Below are 25,135 nucleotides of genomic sequence, written 5' to 3' on the forward strand. Positions count from 1 at the left end.
AAACAAGAAAATACATAAAGTTTATCTAGAATATAATTCATTAAACTATGTTTTCTTAAATTAATTTCAAAATAAATGAAATTAATTATGTTGCTAATCAATTTTATTAGGTTAAACTAATTTAATTAACCTAGCACAGTTATCCAAATTAGGCAAATGGACCTTCACAATTGGGGTAGTTCATGTGAGGGGGAGCTGGGTTCAGTATGTCGTACCCACTTCTATTGGCCCCCAACTCTCACACAAGGCCCAAAAGAGAGGAATTTAACCTTAAAATGAACAACTGTTATTAATTGAATAGGCCCAAAAACTAAATGGGGCTAAATAAAATCTATCAATCTATGACATTTTATTTAGCAACAACCTATATGCATCTATAACAAAAGTAAACATATAGGCTCACACAGGCACACAGATTTGGATGGATCCTATCATGTTACTAGGTCATACACAGATGAAACAAGAATGTAAAATTTACCTGTTACAAATTATTCACTTGACCTATTGACAATTGAACCATGGGTTAAAATCAGATCATTAGATCTATCAACAAGTTAACCATGGCAATTTAGATCAAGAAATAATAGGTTTTATAAAACTTACACACAAAGCTGAAACACATACTCCTGCAACAAGATGAGGTTGATAGTTGGATGTATGATTTATTTAATTTTAAATAATTATTTTCGAAACAAAAATTAAATAAATAAAAAAAATATTTTTCGGCATTTTAAATAAAATAAAATAATAATAAAAAAAATTTAAATTAAACCTACAATTTTAAAAAAAATAGGTTTCAACTAACCTAAATATCATTTCAAAAAAAAATTGTTAACCACTTTTAAAAATGTCATGTTATTTTATAAATTAAATATAAAATCAAAAAAATAAATATTTTTTCACATTTTATAATTTAATTTAAATAAAAAATAACAAAATTTAAAAGTTAGCAAAATATCTTATTTCTATTCAAGATATCATGATTATAGTAATCTTATTTTAAATTTAAATAAGGTCAAATTATTTAAAAAGTAATTTTTTGTTCAAAAAAAAATTAATATCTGACCTTAAATTTAAAAATAAGATAAAATAATCAAATTTTAAAAATAAGATAAAAAAATTAAGCAAAAAGATAGATTTTTACCTATTTTCAAATTCAAATTACACTAATATCTAAAATTAATTTTAAAAAAAAATTCAAATTAATTTATTTCTGATAATTAGATTTGAAATATGAAAAGTAAAAATCAAAATACAAAACTACACAAAAAATCGGAAGTTAATTCCATGAAATAGCATGAAAAATCGAAGAAAACAAAAAAATTGCAAGTGGTACGGATTGCATACTGTCCACACGCACGAGCAGGGAAGGATGATCGTGAAACCTCGACGCAGGAGGCTGCGTGCAGCCTCTCCGCACACGCAAGGGGCGAGTTTCAGACAAAATCTTGTCTGGCCGAGGAAGCTCGGTCGAGCTTGTGTCTGAGCGCGTGGATCCGAGGGTTGCACCCTCATCCGCGCGCGTAGGTGGGTGACACCTTCCTGATATTTTTCCGATTTTCAAAAATTCATAACTAATTCAAATAAAATCGAAATTGAGTTCTATAAAAACGTAAATTGCTTGATTTTTTTCCAAAATATCCAATAAAAATAATTCCAAAAACAGGATTTTAATTATTTTTCACGAAAATTCACAAACATCAATCAATCATCATATAGCACACAGATCAACATGAAACCATCCAAATCACATACAAGTCCAAATCTCTTGCAAGCAAATCAATTACTATTGCTCTGAGGCCAGTTGTTGGAAATTATTTTACCAGGATCTTAGATCTACTCACAAGTATGTTGATTAACACCCTAAATATGAACTTCTAATACCATTATAAATAAACACATATAAAGTATGAGAAACCTTACATTGGGTGCAGCGGAATAATACGTCTCCTTCCACTCAGATCTCTAACCCTTGTATCCTTTCTGTCGCGGAGTATTATCAAGATCTGAGCCCGAATGTCCTTCTTATTGAATTACTTTCTTCACGATCTTCCACAATATGATTGAGGTACTACTTGCTGTGTGTGGGCACTACTCTATCACTAAGAGGGTTCGAAATAATCAATGAAGAAGAAGAAAGGAGAGTGGCGGCTAGGTTTATTGTGATGGCTCAGGTTTTTCTCTGAAAGGAATAAGATGCAAAAGTTACTTTTCCTGAAGCCATCACTATCTATTTATAGCATGCCACATAGGGTTAGGTTTGAATTATTTGGCATTAAAATAATGAAAATATTAAATGATAAAGCCTACATAAGTGGCCGGCCATGGCTTAGTGGATTTGGGCCTCACTTTTGTAATTTTGCTGTTTTATCATTTCTGCATCTCATTTTCTCAAAAACGCCAATTTTCAAATTCAACCACTTAAATGTCAATTTCAACTATTTAATAACTATAAATAATTATTAAATAATATTGTCGTTTATCATATTTATTAATTAGACCAAACAAAGATATACCATAAAAATTCTTTCTTTACAGTTTCGCCCTTGCTTAGTGAAAAATTCATAAATAGACATAGTCTAATTTGAGAATTATAATTGATTAATCAAAACCAATTAAATGAGTCTTACAAGTAGTATTGTCTCAACTAGTGTGGGGACCATGGGTCTATATATCAAAGCTTCCAATAAGCAGATCAAGAATTTAAGTCCTAAATTCACTGACTTATTAATTCTTCGTTGAATCCACGCATAGAACTTAGAATTGCACTCTCAGTATATAGAACGCTCTATATGTTCCACCATATAGACACGTCATTAGTTATCCATTGTTATAATCCTAATTTGATCAATGATCCTCTATATAGATGATCTACACTGTAAAGGGATTAGATTACCGTAACACCCTACAATGTATTTTATCCTTAAAACACTTAACCCCGTATAAACGATATTTCAGCTAAGTGAAATGAGTACTCCACCCTTTATTTTTGTTTGGTCAAGGTCGAAGGAAATCATCCTTTACTTTCTATTTGCCAGATAGAAGCTATAGATTCCATATTTATGTCAGCGCTCCCACTCAATTGCACTACCGTGTTCCCAAAATGTACGTATCACCCTGACCCAAAAGTAGGCTTAACTAACAAATCAAAGAACACGAATAACACCCTTGAGATTGAACCTAATCATATCAGGATTAAGATCATTCGATCTAGGATCAACTAGGTGATATTGAATTGAATAGATTTTACGGTAAGTTTAATAAATCTATGTCAAAGTTCAATATCGGTCCCTTCCGATGCATACTCTATGCATCCAACCCAAGCTTTACTTTAACCAATGCTCTGGAAAGAACATAGCATTTCTCCAAATGCAAGTAAACTCTGTTGTAGATTGTCATATCAATAAAACCCCATTGTTCTGATAAATCTAGGAATCTTTAATCACATAGTCATGTTTACTTTCCACTGTGTTGACAACACAATAAACAGGATCAAGTATGTGAAAAGGGTTTGGATGAATTTATAAATCAAATAGACAAACAATTGATAAGATGAACCAAAACATACAAATGAATGAAAAATACTTTTGTTTCTTTATTGATATTGAATAAAATGAATTACATTGAAATGGAGTTTTATTTAGGGCATAAAACCCAACAGTATCATCCTTCTTTTGCTCTAGTCGCAATAGTTGTGGGCATTTTCTCTTCATGTGACTCACTACCCCACAGTGGAAACAGACTCTGGCCTGACACTCGCCCTGATGGCACCTTTTACATCGCGTGCATTCAGGGAAAGTCAGCCAGATTTCATTCCAACCACGAAGGAAGCCTTGGTTACCCTGGAGCCTTTTGTTTGGGCCTGCAGCTGATGGTTCATTAGGCCTTTTCTTGCGGTCACTGAGGTCAGTACCCCTTCCAAAACCAACACCAGATGCCTGCTTTCATGAATCTCTTCTGGCAGTATTTTTCTTTCGTATCTGATCTTCTACACCCTCAGAAACTAGAGCCAGTTCAACTATCTAGGCATAAGTTCGAGCAACCCCCGGTTGTTTAGAAGCAACAATCCCATCCCGTGCAATATGTTCATCCAACCCTCGAATGAACTTTGCTTTCCTAGAAACTTCAGTAGCCACCTCATCTGAAGCAAACTTTGCAAGTCGATCAAACTTAGTGGTATACTCTGTCACAGTCATGCTGCCCTGAGTCAATCGTATAAACTCTTCTGCCTTTGCTGCCCGAATAGACTCATTATAATACTTCTCATAAAACAAGGCCCAAAAGGCATCCCAGGTCATGTTATTCAGGTCATGACCCTGAGACACAATCTCCCACCAAATACGGGCATCATCTCGCAGCATATAAGTAGCACACCTGACTCGATCATTATCCTCGACCCTCATAAAATCAAAAATAAATGTTATAATACTCATCCACTTCTCTGCCTTGAGTGGATCAGCACCACCCTCAAACAGTGGCGGCATCTGCATCCTAAACCGCTCATACAACGGTTCCAAATGATTCCCTACATCCGGTGGCACTACCAGAGGTGCTGGAGGATCAAGATTAGGGTTTAGAGCAGGCTGAGCTCGCTGCTCGCTGCTCTCTCAATTCTCTAATTTGTTGAGCTACTCTAATTCTTTCCAGCAGATCAGACTACGGGGTAATGTTGGCAAGCTTTCCAATCACAAATTCAATTCCCGCTCTAGTCATATTCTCAGCCAATTTTGCTGAAATCTTCATTAGTTCACAGACCTACCCTGGTCCTTTTCGACTTAAAGCATCCGCTACCACATTTGCTTTACCAGGGTGGTAGAGAATCTCGCAGTCATAATCTTTGACCAGTTCTAACCATCGTCGTTGCCTCATATTTAAATCTTTCTGAGTGAAAAAGTACTTGAGGCTTTTGTGATCAGTATAAATCTCACACTTCTCACCATACAGATAGTGACGCCAAACTTTCAATGCAAAAACAACTGCTGCCAATTCAATATCATGGGTAGGATACCACTGTTCATCCTCTTTCAACTGCCTGGATGCATAAGCAATCACTTTCCCTGACTGCATAAGAACACAGCCTAGCCCCTGCTTGGATGCATCACAATAAATCATAAACTTTTCATCACTTTTCGGTAAGGTTAACACAGGAGCGGTAATCAACCTTTGTTTCAGTTCCTGGAAACTACTTTCACACTGGTCAGTCCAAACAAACTTGCAATTCTTTCGGGTCAATTATGTTAAGGGCGTAGAAATCTTTGCAAAGCCCTTAACAAATCTCCTATAATACCCTGCCAACCCCAGGAAACTTCTAATTTTAGTTGCTGACTTAGGTCGAGGCCAGTCTCGTACTGCTTCGATCTTTACCGGGTCTACTAGAATACCATCTTTACTTACCACATGTCCCAAGAAACTCACCTGAGACAACCAAAATTCACATTTCTTGAACTTGGCATACAATTTATGCTCCCTGAGACGTTGTAACACCATCCGAAGGTGCCTTTCGTGAGTCTCTTCTGAGTCTGAATAAATTAGAATATCATCAATAAAAACAATAACAAAGTCATCCAGGAAGTCTTTGAACACTCGGTTCATCAGGTCCATAAATGTTGCTGGGGCATTTGTTAATCCGAAGGACATTACCAGAAATTCATAGTGTCCATACCGGGTCCGGAAAGCTGTCTTGGGAATATCCTCTTCCCGAATCCTCAACTGGTGATAACCAGATCGAAGATCGATCATGGAAAAGACGGTCTTTCCCTGTAGCTGATCAAATAAGTCATTTATCCTTGGCAGTGGATACTTGTTCTTCACTGTCAACTTGTTTAACTCCCGATAATCAATGCACATTCGTAAAGTTCCATCCTTCTTTTTCACGAACAAAGCTGGTGCACCCCAAGGTGAGGTACTTGGTCTTGTAAATTTTAAATCCATCATCCCCTGTAATTGAACTTTTAACTTTTTCAGCTCCGCAGGTGCCATGTTGTAGGGAGCTCTTGATACAGGCTCTGCCCATGGTATTAGCTCAATCTCAAAATCAATTTCACGTTTCGGTGGTAACCTCAGTAACTCCTCTGGAAAAACATCCAAAAATTCTCGAACCACTAGGACATGCTCTGGTCCCGCTGGTGGTTCCCTGGTAACATCCACATCGTTTGCTAAGAAACCGATGCACCCCTCACACAACAAATCTCTTGCCTTAAATGCTGAAATTAAGGGAATTCAGGATCCCTGCATCTTACCTACAAATACAAAGGGGTCCTCGCCCTCAGGCTGAAAAGTTACCATCTTTCTTTTGCAATCAATAGTGGCGTTGTATTTTGCAAGCCAATCCATACCCAAAATAGCATCAAAGTCCTCCAAATTCACTTCTATCAGATCAACTGATAACTCCCTTCCTTCCACAATTACTGGAAGGGATCGAACCCACCTGCTGGAGATAACCAACTCTCCAGTAGGCAATAAAGTTCCCAAGCCTCTAGCAAGTACATCACTAGGCCTATTCAATTTCTCAATTATTCTACTTGAAATATAAGAATGTGTCGCACCAGAATCAATCAGAACAGTCAATAAAGTTCTAGCAACAGAAAACTGACCTGTCACAGTGGAAGGACCAGCATCAGCCTCAGCTTGAGTTAGAGCAAACACTCGGGCAGGAGCGGGTGTATCATCCTTCTTTTTCTCTAGTCGCAATAGTTGTGGGCAATTTCTCTTCCTGTGACTCACTACCCCACAGTGGAAACAGACTCTGGCCTGACACTCGCCCTGATGGCGCCTTTTACATCGCGGGCATTCAGGGAAAGTCTGCCAGTTTTCATTCCCACCACGACGGAAGCCTTGGTTACCCTGGAGCGTTTTGTTTGGGCCTACAGCTGATGGTTCATTAGGCCTTTTCTTGCGGTCACCGAGGTCAGTACCCCTTCCAAAACCAACACCAGATGTCTACTTCCATGAATCTCTTCTGGCAATATTTTTCTTTCGTATCTGATCTTCTACACCCTCAGAAACTAGAGCTAGTCCAACTATCTGGGCATAAGTTCGAGCAACCCCCGGTTGTTTAGAAGCAACAATCACATCCCGTGTGATATGTTCATCCAACCCACGAATTAACCTTGCTTTCCTAGCACCTTCAATAGCCACCTCATCTAAAGCAAACTTTGCCAGTCGATCAAACTTAGTGGCATACTCTCTCAAAGTCATGCTGCCCTGAGTCAATCATATAAACTCTTTTGCCTTTGCTGCCCGAAAGGACTCATTATAATACTTCCCATAAAACAAGGCCCGGAAGGCATCCCAGGTCATTGTTGGGTTTTATGCCCTAAATAAAACTCATTTCAACATAATCAGATTTACTTATTAATAAAGATCAGAAATAACATTTTATGTTGCATGGTTCACATGATTTATTTCATGATTATATGTATATAATGTATGAATTCTTTTTTAAGTCCATAACATATGAATTTGTTAAGATTATAGTGTTGTCAGCACAGTGGAATATAATCTTAATTATATGTTCAAAAGTTTGTTCCCTGATTTGTCAGAACACTGGATTTAGACTGACATGGTATAATCAGCGATAGGTATTCTTACACCTTGGAAAAGTGTTATGTCCTTTCCAGGACATTGGCAAAGTTTACCACTATCGGATGTATGGAGTATACATCGGAAGGGATCGATATTGAACTTTGATTAGATATATTAAAATTTACTGTAATATCTATTCAATTCAATATCGCCTGTTGATCCTAGATCAAATGATCTTAATCCTGATATGGTTAGGTTCAATCTCAAGAGTGTTACTCGTGTTCTTTGATTTGTTAGTTAAGCCTACTTTTGGGTCAGGGTGATACGTACATTTTGGGAACACGGTAATGCAATTGAGTGGGAGCGCTAACATAAATATGGAATCTATAGCTTCTATTTGGCAAATAGAAAGTAAAGGATGATTCCTTCGAGCTTAACCAAACGAAAATAAATGGTGGAGGTCTCATTTCACTTAGCTGAAATATCATTTATACAGGGTTAAGTGTTTTAAGGATAAAATACATTGTAGGGTGTTGCGGTAATTTAATCCCTTTACAGTGTAAATCATCTATATAGAGGATCATTGATCACATTAGGGTTATAACAATGGATAGCTAATGACGTGTCTATATCATGGAACATATAGAGCGTTCTATATGACTGAGAGTGCAATTCCAAGTTCTAAGTGTGGAGTCAATGAGGAATTAATAAGTTAGGGAATTTACTTGGTAAATTCGGTTCAACTTATTGGAAGCTCGGTTATATAGACCCATGGTCCCCATACTAGTTGAGACCATACTGCTTGTAAGACTCAGTTAATTGATTTTAATTAATCAATTATAATTCTAAAAGTTAGACTATGTCTACTTTATGAATTCTCACTTAGTAAGGATGAAATCGTAAATAAAAGGGTTTCTAGGTTTAATTATTAATTAAGAGACTTTGTATGTATAATTAATAATTATTTTAAATGACTATATTATTTAATAATCTATTTTAGTTATTAAATAATTAGTTTTGGCATTTAAATGATTAGAATTTGAAAAATAGCATTTTTGGAGAAATAAAAATAAAATTGAGGAAACTGCAAAATCCAAGTGAGGCCCATTTCACCCTATGGCCAGCCACCTCTTTGTGTGTTTCCCAATTATTATTTTCAATTTTAATTGCCATGTAATTGCTAATCAAAGCCTAGCAATAATAGAAAAGTGGTGGATCACACTAAATAAGGCAGTTAATCAATTACACAGTAAAAGAGGAAACTGCTTATTTGGAAAGTTGTGCTCTCCCTTTTCCCTATATATAGCAGCCCTTGTTCTCTTCTCTTCATGCTTCATATCACACGAAATTATGAGAGAAAAAGAGAGAAAATTTTTGAAATCCTTGTGAGAGAGTAGTGCCCACACACATCAAGTGGTACCTCAATCATAGTATGTAAGACTATGGAAATTCTGCATCAAAGAAGGAGAAAATAAGATCCAGGTTCAGATCTTGGTGATGCTCTGCTATAGAAAGGAATCAAGGGCTAGAGATCTGAACGGAAGGAGTCATAATATTTCGCTGCACCCACTGTAAGGTTTTCTAACTTTATATGTGTTTATTTTCATTGTTTTAGAATTCATATTAGGTTATTAATCACATACATGATAGTAAATAGATCCTGGTAAAATAATTCCAACAATCATGTTATTCAGGTCATGACCCTGAGACACAATCTCCCACCAAATACGGGCATCATCTCGCAACATATAAGTAGCACACCTGACTCGATCATTATCCTCGACCCGCATAAAATAAAAAATAGATGTTATCATACTCATCCACTGCTCTGCCTTGAGTGGATCAGCACCACCCTCAAACACTCGCGGGTTCTGCTTCTTGAACCGCTCATACAACAGTTCCAAACGATTCCCTGCATCCGGTGGCACTACCAGAGGTGCTGGAGGATCAAGATTAGGGTTTAGAGCAGGCTGAGCTCGCTGCTCGCTGCTCTCTCAATTCTCTAATTTGCTCACCCTGCTGCCGGATAGTCTCTTGTATCGCGGCATATAGCTCTTTCCAGTTTGGTGGTGGTGGAGGGTTCTCACCCTCACCTGCAACCTCGAGCCCAGCTAGCTCGCGGTTACCCCTACCAGTCCGCCTCGGGTGCATAATCTATAGACCTGCGGTCACATTCCAAGTAATAACAATACTGATAAGTATTTCCATATATCATAATGCTTCCCACACATTTTCAATTAACACAGTTCATATAATCAGGCTATCAGATAATTAACAAATTATCTATTAACTAAAAGCTTACTGAACCATGAGTCAAACGATTCCTTGCAGCCGATGTATATCAAACCAGTCTTCAGGATCTAAAACCTTGGCGCTCTGATACAATATTGTAACGCCCTGTCCAACAGGGAGGCCACGTGTGTGTATTTTTATAAAATTCTTATTTTATATACCATATAATTGTACTAAAAGTGTGGGTAATTAAATTTTTTTATAATTAAAAATAGACATATAAAACTATATGATAAAAGATAAGTGATATTAACTACGGGGTCCCCCTGTTATTAAAGTGTTTTAAAACTGGTTTAATAGTGTTTTTACAACATAAACTTTGTATTCCCTAATACATTCAAAATAGAGCATCCTGTTCACTAGGCCGTGCCACTGCGGCTGATATGTACATTGCTGCTACAACCTCGTACTCATGGCTGCTCAACCTTAGCCTTCCCTTTACCTGCACTATAAAGCACCTGTGAGTCACAAAGACTCAGGAAGAAAAGTGAATAAAACAATAACCGATAATAACCATCAATTCAATCTCATATCAACATGCTTAAACATTTACACAATACCATAAACACACAATCCTGGTACTTTATAAAGTACCCCTTGTACCACTCGTTAACCACGAGCTGAATATGTCACTATCGTTGCCCGATGAAGCAAACAATAAGTAAGAAACCTAACCGCAGTTTCAAGAGTAATTACTCGTAACGGTACTAACCATTTCCCACCCTAGGTCATAACCTAGGCTCAACAAATATTTAATCAAAGTCTTGATAATAATTAAGGCCATAACCATTCAAGCGTGGGGGCCAACCTGAGTGGAACGATGCTTGACAATCTCGGGTCCTATGTCACGACAAAAGTAAATCAATAAGGGTCTATTCCAAAACACTGTCTAGAACCCGCATAAAATAACCTAGGGTTTTCTACCGAATCTTATGGTGAAAACACCTTAAAATAAAATACATCTTTTGGCTCTAATCTATGTCTCATACTGTAGTGCTCTTCATAAGCTTCGAAACGGTATATAGAATGTCTAAAATGGACACCCAAGTGAAAAGTTATGGCTAAAATACGAAAATCGGGGATTCTTGAAAATTGACCATCCGGAATTCCAGTTGGTGCAGCCCTGTACCATCCGGAATTCCGGTTCACCACAGCAGAAACTCGAAAATTTTAGCTCTTCAAAGTCCCAAAACTTGCTCCAAACCTAACCAATTGATCCCAAACTTTACAGAACAGTATAATAACCATAACACAACATATTCCAAGCTTCAAAACACAACAATTCAATCTCTAACTCAAAATCACATGTTCAAGAGAAGAAAACTTAATTTTTAGCTTCATCCAATGCAACTCAAGTCAACCAGCCATGGAAACCACCCAAATCAATTTTCAGCATACTCAAAAATCTAAACTAAACATAACCCTAACTTACTTTAACTCCTACAGCTACTGAAACACAAAACCTTACTCCAAAACCAATTAAATTCTTAGAACAAAGCATAGAACTTACCTTGATTGCTTCTAGGTTGTGCTTAGGTTCTACAAGCTGCTTCAATTCAAGAGAAATGGTGAAGTTTTGATCCTTTGCTTGCTGGTTTTTAGTTCACACGAAGGGAAGAAGAAGGAGAAGAAGAAAAAGTTTTGTTTCTTGCCTTGGAAGCATTTCCCATAAATAGGGTTTCTTATTATTTTCTTTCTTTTCTTTTTTTCTTTTTAATAATAATGGGCAGCCCACAAAGTCTAGAAAGTCAAAATACCTATTATACAAAATGACTAATTTACCCCCCCCCCCAAAGAAATTAAACTTTAAAATAACCTAGGGGCATTTTGGTAATTTTACTAATCCACCAAACCGACATTCTAAAATTCTAAACTAGTCCAGAATATCCTCAAAATAATCCATCTATTAACGTCGTGACATTACTAACCACATCGTTAAATTCCACAATTGCCGGGCCCGAAAAAATAATATTTTATTTCAAAAATGGTATCCTCGGTACCCACATATCCCAATATAATATCCGTAATTAATAAATTACGCTATATATATCATTAAATAAATTCTCAATAGTTACCCTAAGTAAGATCATAATCTTACTTCGTTACCAAAATAATTACATATTTAATAAAATATGTCTATTTAAATATTATTTATTTTTGGGATATTACACTACCTCTAGATTTAACAACTTCAGGACAAATCAAATGAACATTTATTAATAATTTCTACATTGTTCATTTACGCTTCAGGCGTTGTCAACTCATTCTAACTCAACTTTGAATAATATTGATTTGTAGTTGGTATATATCATTTTGAACTATATCGTTCTTATATACTTTGTGCAAGGATTATTTTTTAAAAATTATCATCGATCCCAACTGCTTCTCTCTCCCTGATCGAGATAATTTTTAAAAATTGTGATATCTAATAATATTAATACACCTGTAGGGATTTCAATATATCACAATGAATCAATATTTATTTAAACTCATATATACTATATGACATTAAACTTCAGGTTCAATAAACTTCAGCTTCAAGTTCAATACCTATGAACTTAATTCATTTCTAAGAATGAGTCATACATGTATAATTAGAAATACATAAATTTATAAATTTTGTAAATGCATGATCATATAATCTTATCACATCGATAAGAAACTATGCAATAAAAATCTAACAATGGCTCAAGATTGTTAAAGAAATATAATTTAAATATTTTCTATGTGCAAATATGTGCACATTTTTCTTTTGAGCCTTATAAATTAACAATGAGAAGAATCTTCTGGTTCTTAAATAAAATTTAGTCAAATCCTTTGATAGTTTATTGCATATGATTGATCCATGTCAAAATAACTCAATTCATGAACTTCAGGTTCACTATAATTTGTATTTCAATGAAACTTTCATAAAGTAATGTAAAATCACTACAACATAATCATTACAAGTTTTGAAATTCCGTATTTTATTATTCCCAGTTTAATTATTTAATTAAATGATTAATTAAATGCGGAATAATAAAACTGGTACTAAAAACAGTTTTTCCGTAGTTACAGAATACAACTCTGTAACTCTAGAGAAACCCAGAAAAACAAACAGTGCATAAAAGTAAAACACACAAGATTTTTTAACGTGGTTTCAACAATCCTTTCAGATTGTTACTAGTCCACGAGGCCAGGCCCAGAGATAAGATTCATTAGATCGGTATCAAAAATACAAAGTAATTGACCTATGCATAAATAGACTCCCTCTTATTGTATGCCGTAAGCTTGATGTAGTCCACCTACTAACCGAATCTTGATAAAACTCCAAGAGCTCGAACTCCCTTCGATCACCTTGAAGAGTGCTTGAATCCTCCTGATTCAAGGCTTAATGGCTATCTCCCGAAAGCCTATACAACCATCTCCCGAAGGTTGAGTGCTTGTATCATCCCGATGCAAGACTTCAAAAGCAATCTCCCGAAAGCTTGTAAAACCCTTCTCCCGAAGGTGTGCTTGTATCCTCCCGATGTAAGACTTCAAAAGCAATTTCCCGAAAGCTTGTAAATACCTTCTCCCGAAGGTTGCACTGCTGTTCTTCTTCGTTGTAGACTTGAATACAAACTCAAGACAATACAAACAACAATAAACAGAGTAAGAGTCGAACAGCTCTTCTCTACATAACAAAGACACTCTTTCCTTAAGATATGAAAGTAAATGAAAGAGATACAAAACCTAGCTGATATAAGATGTATTTATAATGAATATACATCTTATTGACAGCTTACATTCGGTCTGAACAAGACCTCAACCCACTAGAAACTTCCCTAAAATAATTCTTCAATCAGTCCAGGAATTTCCGTTTCTGTACCTACAGAATCGTGGGCAGTAACTACAACTTTCCTTTAATAGAAAAGGAAAGTTTAGCTTCAGTTTTCTCTTCAAGAAATCTGATCTGAGAAAATGGAAAACTCAACACAAGATCAGATTATACAGCTGGTTAGATAAAAACGAAATGGGTAACCAAACTTACCATTTTTACCTTTTTTCCAAAAATAGGAAAGCTAGACAACTTTCCTTCCAAGTTTGAATACACAAAATAGGAAACCATATTAAACACAACCAGCCAAAATATACAATAAATAATAAAATATTTTTGTCAATTAAATATGCCAAAAATGGAATTAACAAGTTTCATTTTTGTATACACGAATAATATAATTATATTATTCTCCAAAACATATACCTTCTTCAGGAGTCTCTATTATATTTATCAAACTTTATATTTCTTCAGGAATCACTATGATCAATTCAATGATGTGTATAATTTACATGACAACTTCATCATGTTATTGTAATGGTCAAATCTATATAAACATAATATAGCCTTCATTTTTTCTTGTATCTTTCTAACAAGTCGTCTAATTTATTAATAGACTATTCATCAGTCTAATTATCATGACTTGATATATTATATTTAAATGTACAACCAGTACATATAATAAGTTATTTCTTGTCACTTTCATAACTAGATAAAAATAATACATCTAGGTACATACAAAGATATTTTACCATTCCGAGTAGCAATTGTATGTAAGACTTCTTCAGAAGGCTTTTCAAATAATCATTTTGTGATTCTTTATCACTTTGATTATATTGGATCACTAACAAATATTAGTAAATTATATATTCACTTCTGTGAATATGCAAACTAAATTAAATAGTAAATATATATACATATCTTAATAAAATATGTATATATTAATTTCAAGAAATAATAAAATATGTATATATTAATTTGATTCTGGCATTACCAATATATGTAAAATCTATATTCTTTGAAATAGAATTTCATGTCTATTCATTTTCTTCAGGGAACGATATTTAAATATTCTAAATGTACAATAAATTTGTACATTTCACATTCTATTCAATAATCAAATATAATTTTATCTTGATTATAAGTGTGTCCGTACTGCAGGTACACGACTACTATTATTCAATTTCACACATGATATATAGATTTCATGCACTTTGATTGTGTGTGGTATTTCATCTTTTGGTTGTTTCTAATTTCTTCTAAAAATATTTGAGTAGTAAACAATATTGCATTCACTTCAGGGAATGACGTTGAACAAGTAGAACATCATTATAAATTTCTTTTACGATTGTTGATCCATAAAAATATAAGAAATTATTCAACAATTTCTTTTACAATATTTCAAGAATATATGAATATAATTTTTTGTATAGTCTTCTAAAATATGTTACATGCAATAATTTTTAATATAAATATTGCAAGTAATAGCAATGTATAATAACATGAATAACAATCTTTAAAAGTAATTGACTTCAATTCGTATCATTCTCTACAGGGAATGATGAACAATAAATACACGTCTCGTGTATTTAAATAACATTAGTCATGTTCATTGTTATTCTTATACTTTGATGTTTCAATGCAATTTTCTTAACATTCTCTTTTTTTTTATTCAAAACCCTCTATAAAATTGCATCAATAATAATCATTTTTAATAATTTTTTAGTTGTATTCACATAAATATAATATTTCTTTTGACAAATATAAAATATTTACTTCAGGAAATGTTTGTCAAAATCGATATCGATATTAGATTACTTTTCACATTGTCCTCAAAGAATACAAGAACATATATATAAATATGTATTCATCTCTTCATTATATATCAGTCAACAATATAATGAATATTACGTTTGCATAATCTTCAGAATATATGCAAGATTTTATTGAGGACGCATAATTTTCAAGCTATATACAAGATTTTATTGATGACGCATAATCTTCAGGATATATGCAATATTTTATCGATGATACATAATTTTCAAGATATATTTATAATTTATATAGATTTTCTCTACTATATCATAGACACACATATATTGTAAATATTATAAATGATAAGAACATAATATATATATATATATGAAATCAATAATAAACATATAAAAACATATACATAAATATATAATATATAGATATATAAATAAAAAAAAAAACAAAAGATTCTTGAAACTATTTCAGTCAAATGAATATATATATATATAAATATATATTTAGTGTATCGTGACTTTAAAACAATTTAAGAACTTTAACAAAATACTTACATTGAGACTTTGGTAGAGACTCATGCTGATAACGTAGTATAAAATAATGTAGAATAATATAAAATAGATATGAAGAAAAGAAGAAGAAAATAAAGAGAGAAAGAAAAACTAAATGAGAATTTCTTAATTATTTATTCCAATAAGGTGAACCCTTATTTTAGGGGTGTTCATCCGATCCAATCCGTACTTTTTTGGTCAAACAACATCTAATCCGCACTAAGTGCGGATTTCATATTTTGGATCCAATCCGATCCGCATAAGAGTTTAAATCCAGTCCAATCCAATCCGCAATAGTGCGGATTGGATCGGTTATTTTGGATTGGTTATTTTTTTTAATAATAAATTATTTAATATTTCATAGAAAAAAATTTAAAAAAAGACTAATGTTTCTTAATCTCCATCTCTATTTATATACAAATTAAACCAATATACATATATATCAATATATATATACTTATCTTTAGATTTACACTAAAATATATATGTATCTAATTACGAAAATAAATAAGCTAGTATATATATATTTAAACTTTATATGTATGTGTCTATGTGAATAAGAATTATTTTTCTTGTGTTTTTTATTACAAAATAAATAAAATACACCAATTCAATATATTACTAAAAAAGAAAATTAAGAAATTAGAAGTTTGTGTCTTTTTTTAATTAATATATATTACATATTATAATTTTTTAAAAATATATATAATTAAGTGCGGATTGGATTGGATTGGTTACTTTTTGAGGTCAAACAACATCCAATCCGCACAAGTACGGATTTTAGATTTTTCAATCCAATCCAATCCGCACAAGTGCGGATATCCGCATTTTGCGGATTGGATTGGATCGTGCGGATTAGATTGAATCGGATACTTTGTGAACACCCCTACCTTCTTATACAAAAGTATTGACTAAAAGAATAAGAAACTAAATCAATATGTAATAAAAAAAGATACAATTAAGCATTAATAGTAATAATTAATTTAGTGATTTGAACATCCATAAATAATATTTCATAATATAAAACAATTAATGCAACGTATTTACTTACCAAACTATTAATATCTCATATACAAATATATACATTAATGATATATAAAAATATGATATTAATATAATAATAATAAAAGTAAAATATATACATATATCTTCAGACAAAACAACTTACAAAGAGAGAAAATACATCAAAAAAAATAGACAAAGTTTAGTAAAACTTCTCAAAGTGCATTTTTCTATTGAATAGAATTAATATTTCACTTTTTGACTAGTAACTCATGTGGCCTTTACCCCTTACTGCTAGAAAATTAAAATTATACATGTTTGGACTTAAAATTTTGTTTACATAAGAGGCTATGGTCAACTTTTTAGTTAGGAGACAATGATCTCTTCGGTGCTAATTAATTCGTCGGCTAGATGTGGTTTCGATTCCAAATCGATAAACTGGTTGGACTTACTAGCAAGGTGTGAAATGCTAACCCTGCCCTGATGCTTAATATATTCAGCTACAGCTTGCATTTCTTCTTGAGAGATGTAAATATACTTTCCCCTGTCATCCATAATTCCGGAAAGTCGCCCTATTTTGGCAATTACAACAAAACAACATTAAATTTTAACTAAATTTGCATTGTTGTAAACATGCATGTACTTCAATTATCCAGCAAATTAAATCTGCACTAGTTCCAATCGCTACAATAGATTATTAACCTGATATGGTAGAAGAGAAAGTAGCATGATAAGTCAATGGGAGATATGAAATGGATACAGAATGTAAGACATTATAGATTCTCAGTAAAAAGTGCCAGAAAATAAGAGATAAGAAAAAGCTTGAAATAAACAGGAGAAACCCCTAATTGCTGACAGCTGAACTAGCCATTTCTTGATAGAATATAGTTGCAAGAAGAAATATTCATCAAATAATAACACTCTTGTTGAAACAGAAATAAAACATAGCATACCTATACTCTCCAAGGAAGCAATCCTATTGATACATTCCTGCATAGAGGCAAAAACAAGGCAAATAATAAAACAAAAGAGAACAGATACATAAATTTAATTAACAAAATTGAAATACCAAAACAGTAGTGAGCCTACCTGTGTCCTTAACTTGAATTCAGCAGCAAGATCCTCTAAAGGAACACATTTCTGCTTCTGCAATATTAATTTATAAAAAACATGAATTAGTGGCAAAATGACCAATCTAACTACCTATTTGGATAGATACATTTTCTTCAATCATATACATAAATGGGAAGTGGGGTTTAACATTCAGTGAGATACAATAGACAATAGCATATCTTAAAATAGTTTCCTATGTTGGATTGGACGTAGAAAAACTCCACCATGAGTAGCTCATGTGTTATGAAGCATAAGCACATCTCAAATTCAAAGCTTGCATTGACTAATCTAATAGATTCTAGCCGCACACAACATGATCTTTAACTTTAGCTTGTTAACTATAGTTAAGGTAACCAGCATGTTAAGTCCAGGCAGAATCAGTTGTCTAATCTATATTTTCCACTCTCGATAAACAGAGAAGAATATTTGTTGTCCTAAATGTAAGAGTTGAATCGTTACCTTAATGTATTCCACAAAATCAGAAAGTAAATCCTGACTTCCACCTTGCACTTCATTTTCTGTAGTACCTTCAGCATCTATAGAAAATTCACCTTTCCACTTTTCAAACTCCATTGCTGCAGCTTCCTCCTCCTTAGCCTTTTGGGCCAATGCTTCTTCCTCCTGTAGAGACAGACCATATTGTTTGTTTGTTATTTTATTTTATTTTATTCTATTATTTTGTTGTTGAAGAAGAAACAGACCATATTGTTAAGCAAAAGCATGGAAAAATGGAAGACCGAAATAATCAGCTCAAACTTCCAACACCAAAGAAACAAAAGCACAATCACCCACCATCCTACGCTCTTCTGCCTCACGCTCCTCCTCTTTCCTCTTCCTCAAATCATTATAACAATCTTGTTTTGTTTGCCTTGATTCTCGTGCAGCTTGTTCAGCCTAACCACAATCAATTCAACAAATAAGAAAGAATAGCATTCACATGAAAATAATGAAAACAAAGGGCCAAAACCAATGTCAAGTTTCTGATGGGAATGATTGATAAGCTTAGAATTAAGCTTGTCAATCCTATTATTCATAATAGGTAAAGCAATCCTCAAATGGAGTGAAGAAATTAACATGCCGACGGATAATTTAGAAAACTCACTCAAAAAAGGAAGTAAATCAGTTCTATATTCCACATAACTCACTACAATTAGAACTTCTACTGACATTGTAGACAACAAATATGTAATGAAATTGAAGAAAAGAAATTAATAAAATCAATTCCACACATAAAAGGTAATCATGGAATATAAAGGCCAATTGCCTGTCGTTGGGCCTCCCGCTCCTGCCGCTTCTTCTCCTTTTTCTTTGGTGATTTAGCTTTATAATACTCAGCACCAGCAGCTTCATCATCACTTTCATCAACAGATTCTGTAATCAAGTACTGCAAATAATTAACTCACAACATACCACAACACTCTACAAATACTAAGTACTAAAAACAAACAAAAGATCAACAAAACACCTCAAACAAGATTTTGTATTAGCAACAAAACATAAATTGGTATAGTCGATATCATATCCCTGAATTTCTATTTACAAAAGATATTGCATTAACTTGCATTGTTTCAGACCTACATAGCTAATGTATCCTAATAAAACCGTAAAACTAAATCAAGTGAAAAAAAAAACGAAGATACAGAATCCATGAGTGAATTTGATAAAAGGGTGTAATGCTTAATCATATATATGTATGTGTGTAGATGACCTGCATGACTAGCTGGGGCTGACGATGAACTTGCTCCAGAAGCAGGCCTCCGACGCATCCGCCGTGTAGCAGTAGAACGCACCACAGTTTCACTTTGGCGGGCCTGATATGGAAATAATCAGATGAAACAATTTCAGAAAATTTCTTCTCGAGTAGTAAATATAAATATAAACCCCTACATATATACAATTATAAGAGGAAACCCTAACCTGAGGCGGTTCGTCATGTTCATGAGTTGATTGAGAATCTTGACGGCGCTTCCATAGGTAAAGGGGGACCAACGCAGCAAGTAGAAGCATTGAGAGAATTATAGCCAACGTTTCCTCCATTGTTGACCTCCCTGGCTTACAAAGAGAAAGCTCAGGAAGAAACCGAGAACGCGACGAAGAGAAATATTTGAATCGTCGATTTGATTTGAAAATGCCTTATGATTAAGAAATGAAAGAAAGAAAAAGAAAGCATCGATTATGCACAAAATTGAGTATTTTTTTTTTATTTATTTAAGCTTTTATATATGTATCTATGGTATCATTTGGGACTCGAACCCAACACCACTAACATACTACTTGAGCTAACGCTAAATAAGAATAAATTAGATTTTATATTCATTTTCTTTACATCGATGTTTTTTGTTTGGCTAATTAGCAATTTTTTCCCCGAATTTTGACATGTACTAAATCATGCGCCCTGAACTTTTTTGGCCATTAAAAATTCTCCCTGAACTATTAACATTGTTAAATTTAAGGACTTTTATCTAATTTTAGTAAAAAAATTCTAACATGGATGAATGTTCAGGGGGCATGATTTAATGCATATAAAAGTTTGAGGGGCATGATTTGGTAGATATCAAAGTCTCGGGAGCATGATTTAGTACCTGAAACAGTAAAATTGAATGAAATTAGACAAAAGTCCTTAAACTTAACAATCTCAATAGTTCAGGGGGAATTTTTAACGGTAAAAAAAATTCAAGGGGCATGATTTAGTACATGTCAAAGTTCGGGAGGAAAAATTGCTAATTAGCCTTTTTATTTTGACCCTCTTTTTTAAAGTCTTGCAATTTTTTTTTTTCAATTAATTTATCAATTTTACTCCTCATTTAACGAAACCCTCCATCCTCCTAACTCTCCTTGAAACTTTGCTCACTACTCAAAATCTTGGTCATCTTCAAAAAGCCTTCCAACTCTAGTTTTTGGCGCTAGTTATGGCAACTAAAACTTCCCCCCAAAGTTCTAAATTTTCTGTGGAGAGTATCCACAAACAATCTTCTAACAAGATTTCAACTTTCAACAAAGCATATACCTATTGATTCTAGTTGTCCCTTCTGCCTTACAGCTCCTAAAATTGCTTTACATGTTCTGGTTCGATGTCACTTTGCTCAAAATTGTTGGAGCAGGGTCCAAGTTCCATCTGTAGCACCTGATGTGATGATATTTTCCAGCTGGTTTGAGGTGGGGTTGGAATCATGGAACACAGTAGAGATTATTGAGGCTGTTATGATCTGTTGGTCAATTTGGAAACATAGAAATGACCTAGTTTGGAACTCCAAATAGCTAGATGCTAGTGAAGTGGTAACAGTGGCTAAATTAAACTATGTTGACTTGTTTAATGCTCAAAAGAACGATGTTACTGCTGGTTATATCAATGGCCCGAATGTGATGAATCTTGGGCATTGGACTGCACCAAAATTCCCATCTATTAAAGTTAATGTTGATGGTGCACTTTTCACTAGTCAGGGTCGATATGGCGTGGGTTTGGTTGCAAGGTTTGCTGCTTGTATTGTGTTGCAAGCTAAAATCTTATCTAAGGGAGGAGCTTTGCAACCTCATGTCGTCGAAGCCATTGGTATCAAAGAAGTTTTATCATGGAGTACAACTAATGGATGGACAAGCGTTGTAGTTGAGTCGGATTGTTTACAAGTCATCAGTGATTTGCAAAAGCCTAAACATATGGTTTCTCCTTATGGCTATATTCTTTATGATTGTATGACTTTAATTGCTGATTTTAATGTTGTTTCTTTTAATTTTGTTAAATGGTCTGCTAATAAGGTTGCGCATGTTTTGGCGCGATCTTCTCTTTCTGAGGTTGATCGTACTTTTAGTAGGGACTTCCTACCCTCTGTAATGCATCCTTGGTTTTGGATAATTTGGTTTAATGAAGTTTAATCATTATTCAAAAAAAAAAACATTCCTGGTGAGACCTTCCATAATTTTCTTCATCTCTTTCTTCATTTAAACCATATTAATATTAATTTTAATATTATTAAATAGATATTTTAAATTTCTGGTGAGGCGCACGATAGCATTCGTAGGAGCTAGAGTCCATGAAAGTGGTATAGGTATAAATAGATGTATATGTATGTATGAGTGGAGAAAGGTCATAGTTTGATTTGAGTGAAGAAATTCAAGTTGAAGAAAGAAAGAGAGAAAAGCCCTAAGCACTAATGCGACCAATCCAATGGTTAAGGTTACACCTTTTCTTACGGATCTTTATTAGTTCACCATGGCTTACGCTTACTGGAAAGCCGACAAGCATAATAAGCAAGTCGTGTAAGTCCTTTTCTTTTTCTATTTGGTCAACAAGAATTGTTTTTGGAATTTTTGTTTGGTAATCGTGAAACCTTTTGTAGTTTGAAGTTATGAAACAAATTTACTAGTTTATTTTGTTATGTTCTTTGCCATGCAATTTTTTCTAAAAGAGTGATCAGAATCACACTATGACAATCGTCGATGCAGAGAAACTTCCAATTGGACGAAAGCGACTTTTATAAGACCAGGTTATTTCGAAAATTTAGACAAAACAACTCGAGACCACCTTCAAGAGGCATGTGAAAAAAAAACAACCAATTGGACGAAAACTACCTACAAAATAGATATAGACATTGGATTAGCACACTATACAACGATAATATTATAAATTTTTAAATTAAGGAAAAAAAACTCAATTATTATTTTAATAAGAAAAACTTATCTTTTAAGCTTTTTTTCACTCAACATGTCACCATTGTAGAGCTAAGTCTTCAAAGACAGAAATATATTAGTCAATTAACCTGCACCATACATAAGATTTGATAGATTAATCAAACTTAGCAAATCAAAATCCAACTAAAATTAACTATTTTGCCAAAAAAGTAACAAAACTCAATTAACTAACAACAAAAGATAAAAAACGATGATATAAATAATAGAAAAATTCCTCCAAAATTGTTAAAATATAAATTAAAACAAGATTTAAATCTGTGAAAATTGATAGTAGCACTCTTTGAGGTTGTATCCATGAGCAAAACGAGCCAACAACATACTGCAAACTAGCCAAAAAAATATGGTACAAAAAGCCAAACAAAATGGCACAATCTTACCAAAAAATATAGCACCAACTAACCCAAAAGTGACACACTATATCTAAAAATAGTAGAGATCTTATCTTAAAATAGAAAGAAATAGTAAAAACCACTAAGATACCTAAATTAATAAACTAAAATAAACTTAATAAAAATTTGATTGATAATTAATATAATTTTGATAATATTCTGATAATTAATAAATTGCTACCTAATAAAAGAATATATATATATAAAGGAAAATAAAAGATAAATTTCTTACAAGGAGACTATAATTAATTACATAAAATTAAATATAATCTATCAATTAATAAAAAAATTAAAATAAAATTACAAAACTTTCCTAATAAATCTAAATTTTGAAACAATACAAATAAAACATACCAAATAATTATTTATTAAGAATAAAAATCTCTTAAAACTAATAAAACTACCAAAACAAAAATAAATGGCTAATTAATAAAAGCATAATTTACTACAATCAATCACAATAAAACATTGTAACACAAAAATTGTTAAGAAATAAATATCGTCAAAACAAACAATTAAGATAAATCAATATATATACATAAAAGAGAGGTATGAGACGGTGACATGACACTCTCAAATTACTCTAAATGCTTCTATCTAATCTCTCCTTGCTTTTCTCATTTTTTAATTTTTTAGTTGATTAAAAAATATTTAATTATTCATATATGCCGAAAAATCTTTCTCCAATTATTTATACACATTAAAAATACACACTATAAATTCTTAAAAAAAAAATATTATAACAAAACTAACATATAAATGTTGGGATTTTATGCCCTAAATAAAACCCATTACAATCTAATCTGGTTTGTTATCAATAAAAGATTGGAAGTTATTTATGTTTACATGTTGTTTTCATGTTTATGGTTTAATATATATATATACAAAATCTGTTAAGTCCAAAACATATAGTTATTCACAATTACAGTAATGTCTGTTGGGTTTTATGCCCTAAATAGAACTCTTTTTCAATGTAATCCAGATTATTCAATATCAATAAAGAAACAGAAGTATTTTTCATTCATTTGTGTATGTTTTGGTTCACTTTATCAATTGTTTGTCTATTTGATTTATAAATTCATCCAAACCCCTTTCACATACTTGATCATGTTTATTGTATTGTCAACACAGTGGAAAGTAAACATGACTATGTGAATAAATGATTCCTAGATTTATCAGAACACTGGGTTTTACTGATATGACAATCTACAACAGAGTTTACTTGCATTTGGAGAAATGATATGTTCTTTCCAGAACATTGGTTAAAGTAAAGCTCAGGTTGGATGCATAGAGTATGCATTGAATGGACCGATATTGAACTTTGAAATAGATTTATAAAACTTACCGTAATATCTATTCAATTCAATATCACTAAGTTGATCCTAGATCACATGTTCTAAATCCTGATATGGTTAGGCTCAATCCCAAGAGTATTATTCCTGTTCTTTGATTTGTTAGTTAAGCCTACTTTTGGGTCAGGGTGATACGTACATTTTGGGAACACGGTAGTGCAATTGAGTGGGAGCACTAACATAAATATGGAATCTATAGCTTCTATCTGGCGAATAGTAAGCAAAGGATGATTTATTTCCAGCTTAACCAAACGAGATAAATGGTGGAGTACTCATTTCACTTAGCTGAAATATTATTTATACATGGTTAAGTGTTTTAAGGATAAAATACATTGTAGGGTGTTACGGTAATTTAGTCCCTTTATAATGTAAATCATCCATATAGAGGATCATTGATCAAATTAGGGTTATAACAATGGATAACTAATGATGTGTCTATATGGTGGAACATATAGAGCATTCTATATAATGAGAGTGCAATTCTAAGTTCTATGTGTGGATTCAACGAAGAATTAATAAGTCAGTGAATTTAAGTAGTAAATTTTTGATCCGCTTATTGGAAGCTCGTATATATAGACCCATGGTCCCCCCACTAGTTGAGACAATATTACTTGTAAGACTCATTTAATTGATTTTAATTAATCAATTATAATTCTC

General features: G+C 33.0%; 1 protein-coding gene across 1 annotated transcript; it reads right to left on the minus strand.

Moving 5' to 3' along the window:
* Positions 1–17,030: 17,030 nt before the first annotated feature.
* LOC133038846 (DDRGK domain-containing protein 1) lies at positions 17,031–20,327 on the minus strand. The gene is made up of 8 exons (XM_061117252.1): positions 19,969–20,327; positions 19,760–19,862; positions 19,316–19,422; positions 18,844–18,945; positions 18,511–18,672; positions 18,028–18,084; positions 17,892–17,928; positions 17,031–17,510 (listed from the first exon to the last, which is right to left on the minus strand). The coding sequence occupies exons 1-8, from the start codon at positions 20,086–20,088 to the stop codon at positions 17,305–17,307; spliced, it is 894 nt and encodes a 297-aa protein (XP_060973235.1). The 5' UTR covers positions 20,089–20,327; the 3' UTR covers positions 17,031–17,304.
* Positions 20,328–25,135: the final 4,808 nt, after the last annotated feature.

This window comes from Cannabis sativa, chromosome 6, assembly GCF_029168945.1.
Source record: "Cannabis sativa cultivar Pink pepper isolate KNU-18-1 chromosome 6, ASM2916894v1, whole genome shotgun sequence".
In the NCBI taxonomy this organism is placed as follows: domain Eukaryota; kingdom Viridiplantae; phylum Streptophyta; class Magnoliopsida; order Rosales; family Cannabaceae; genus Cannabis; species Cannabis sativa.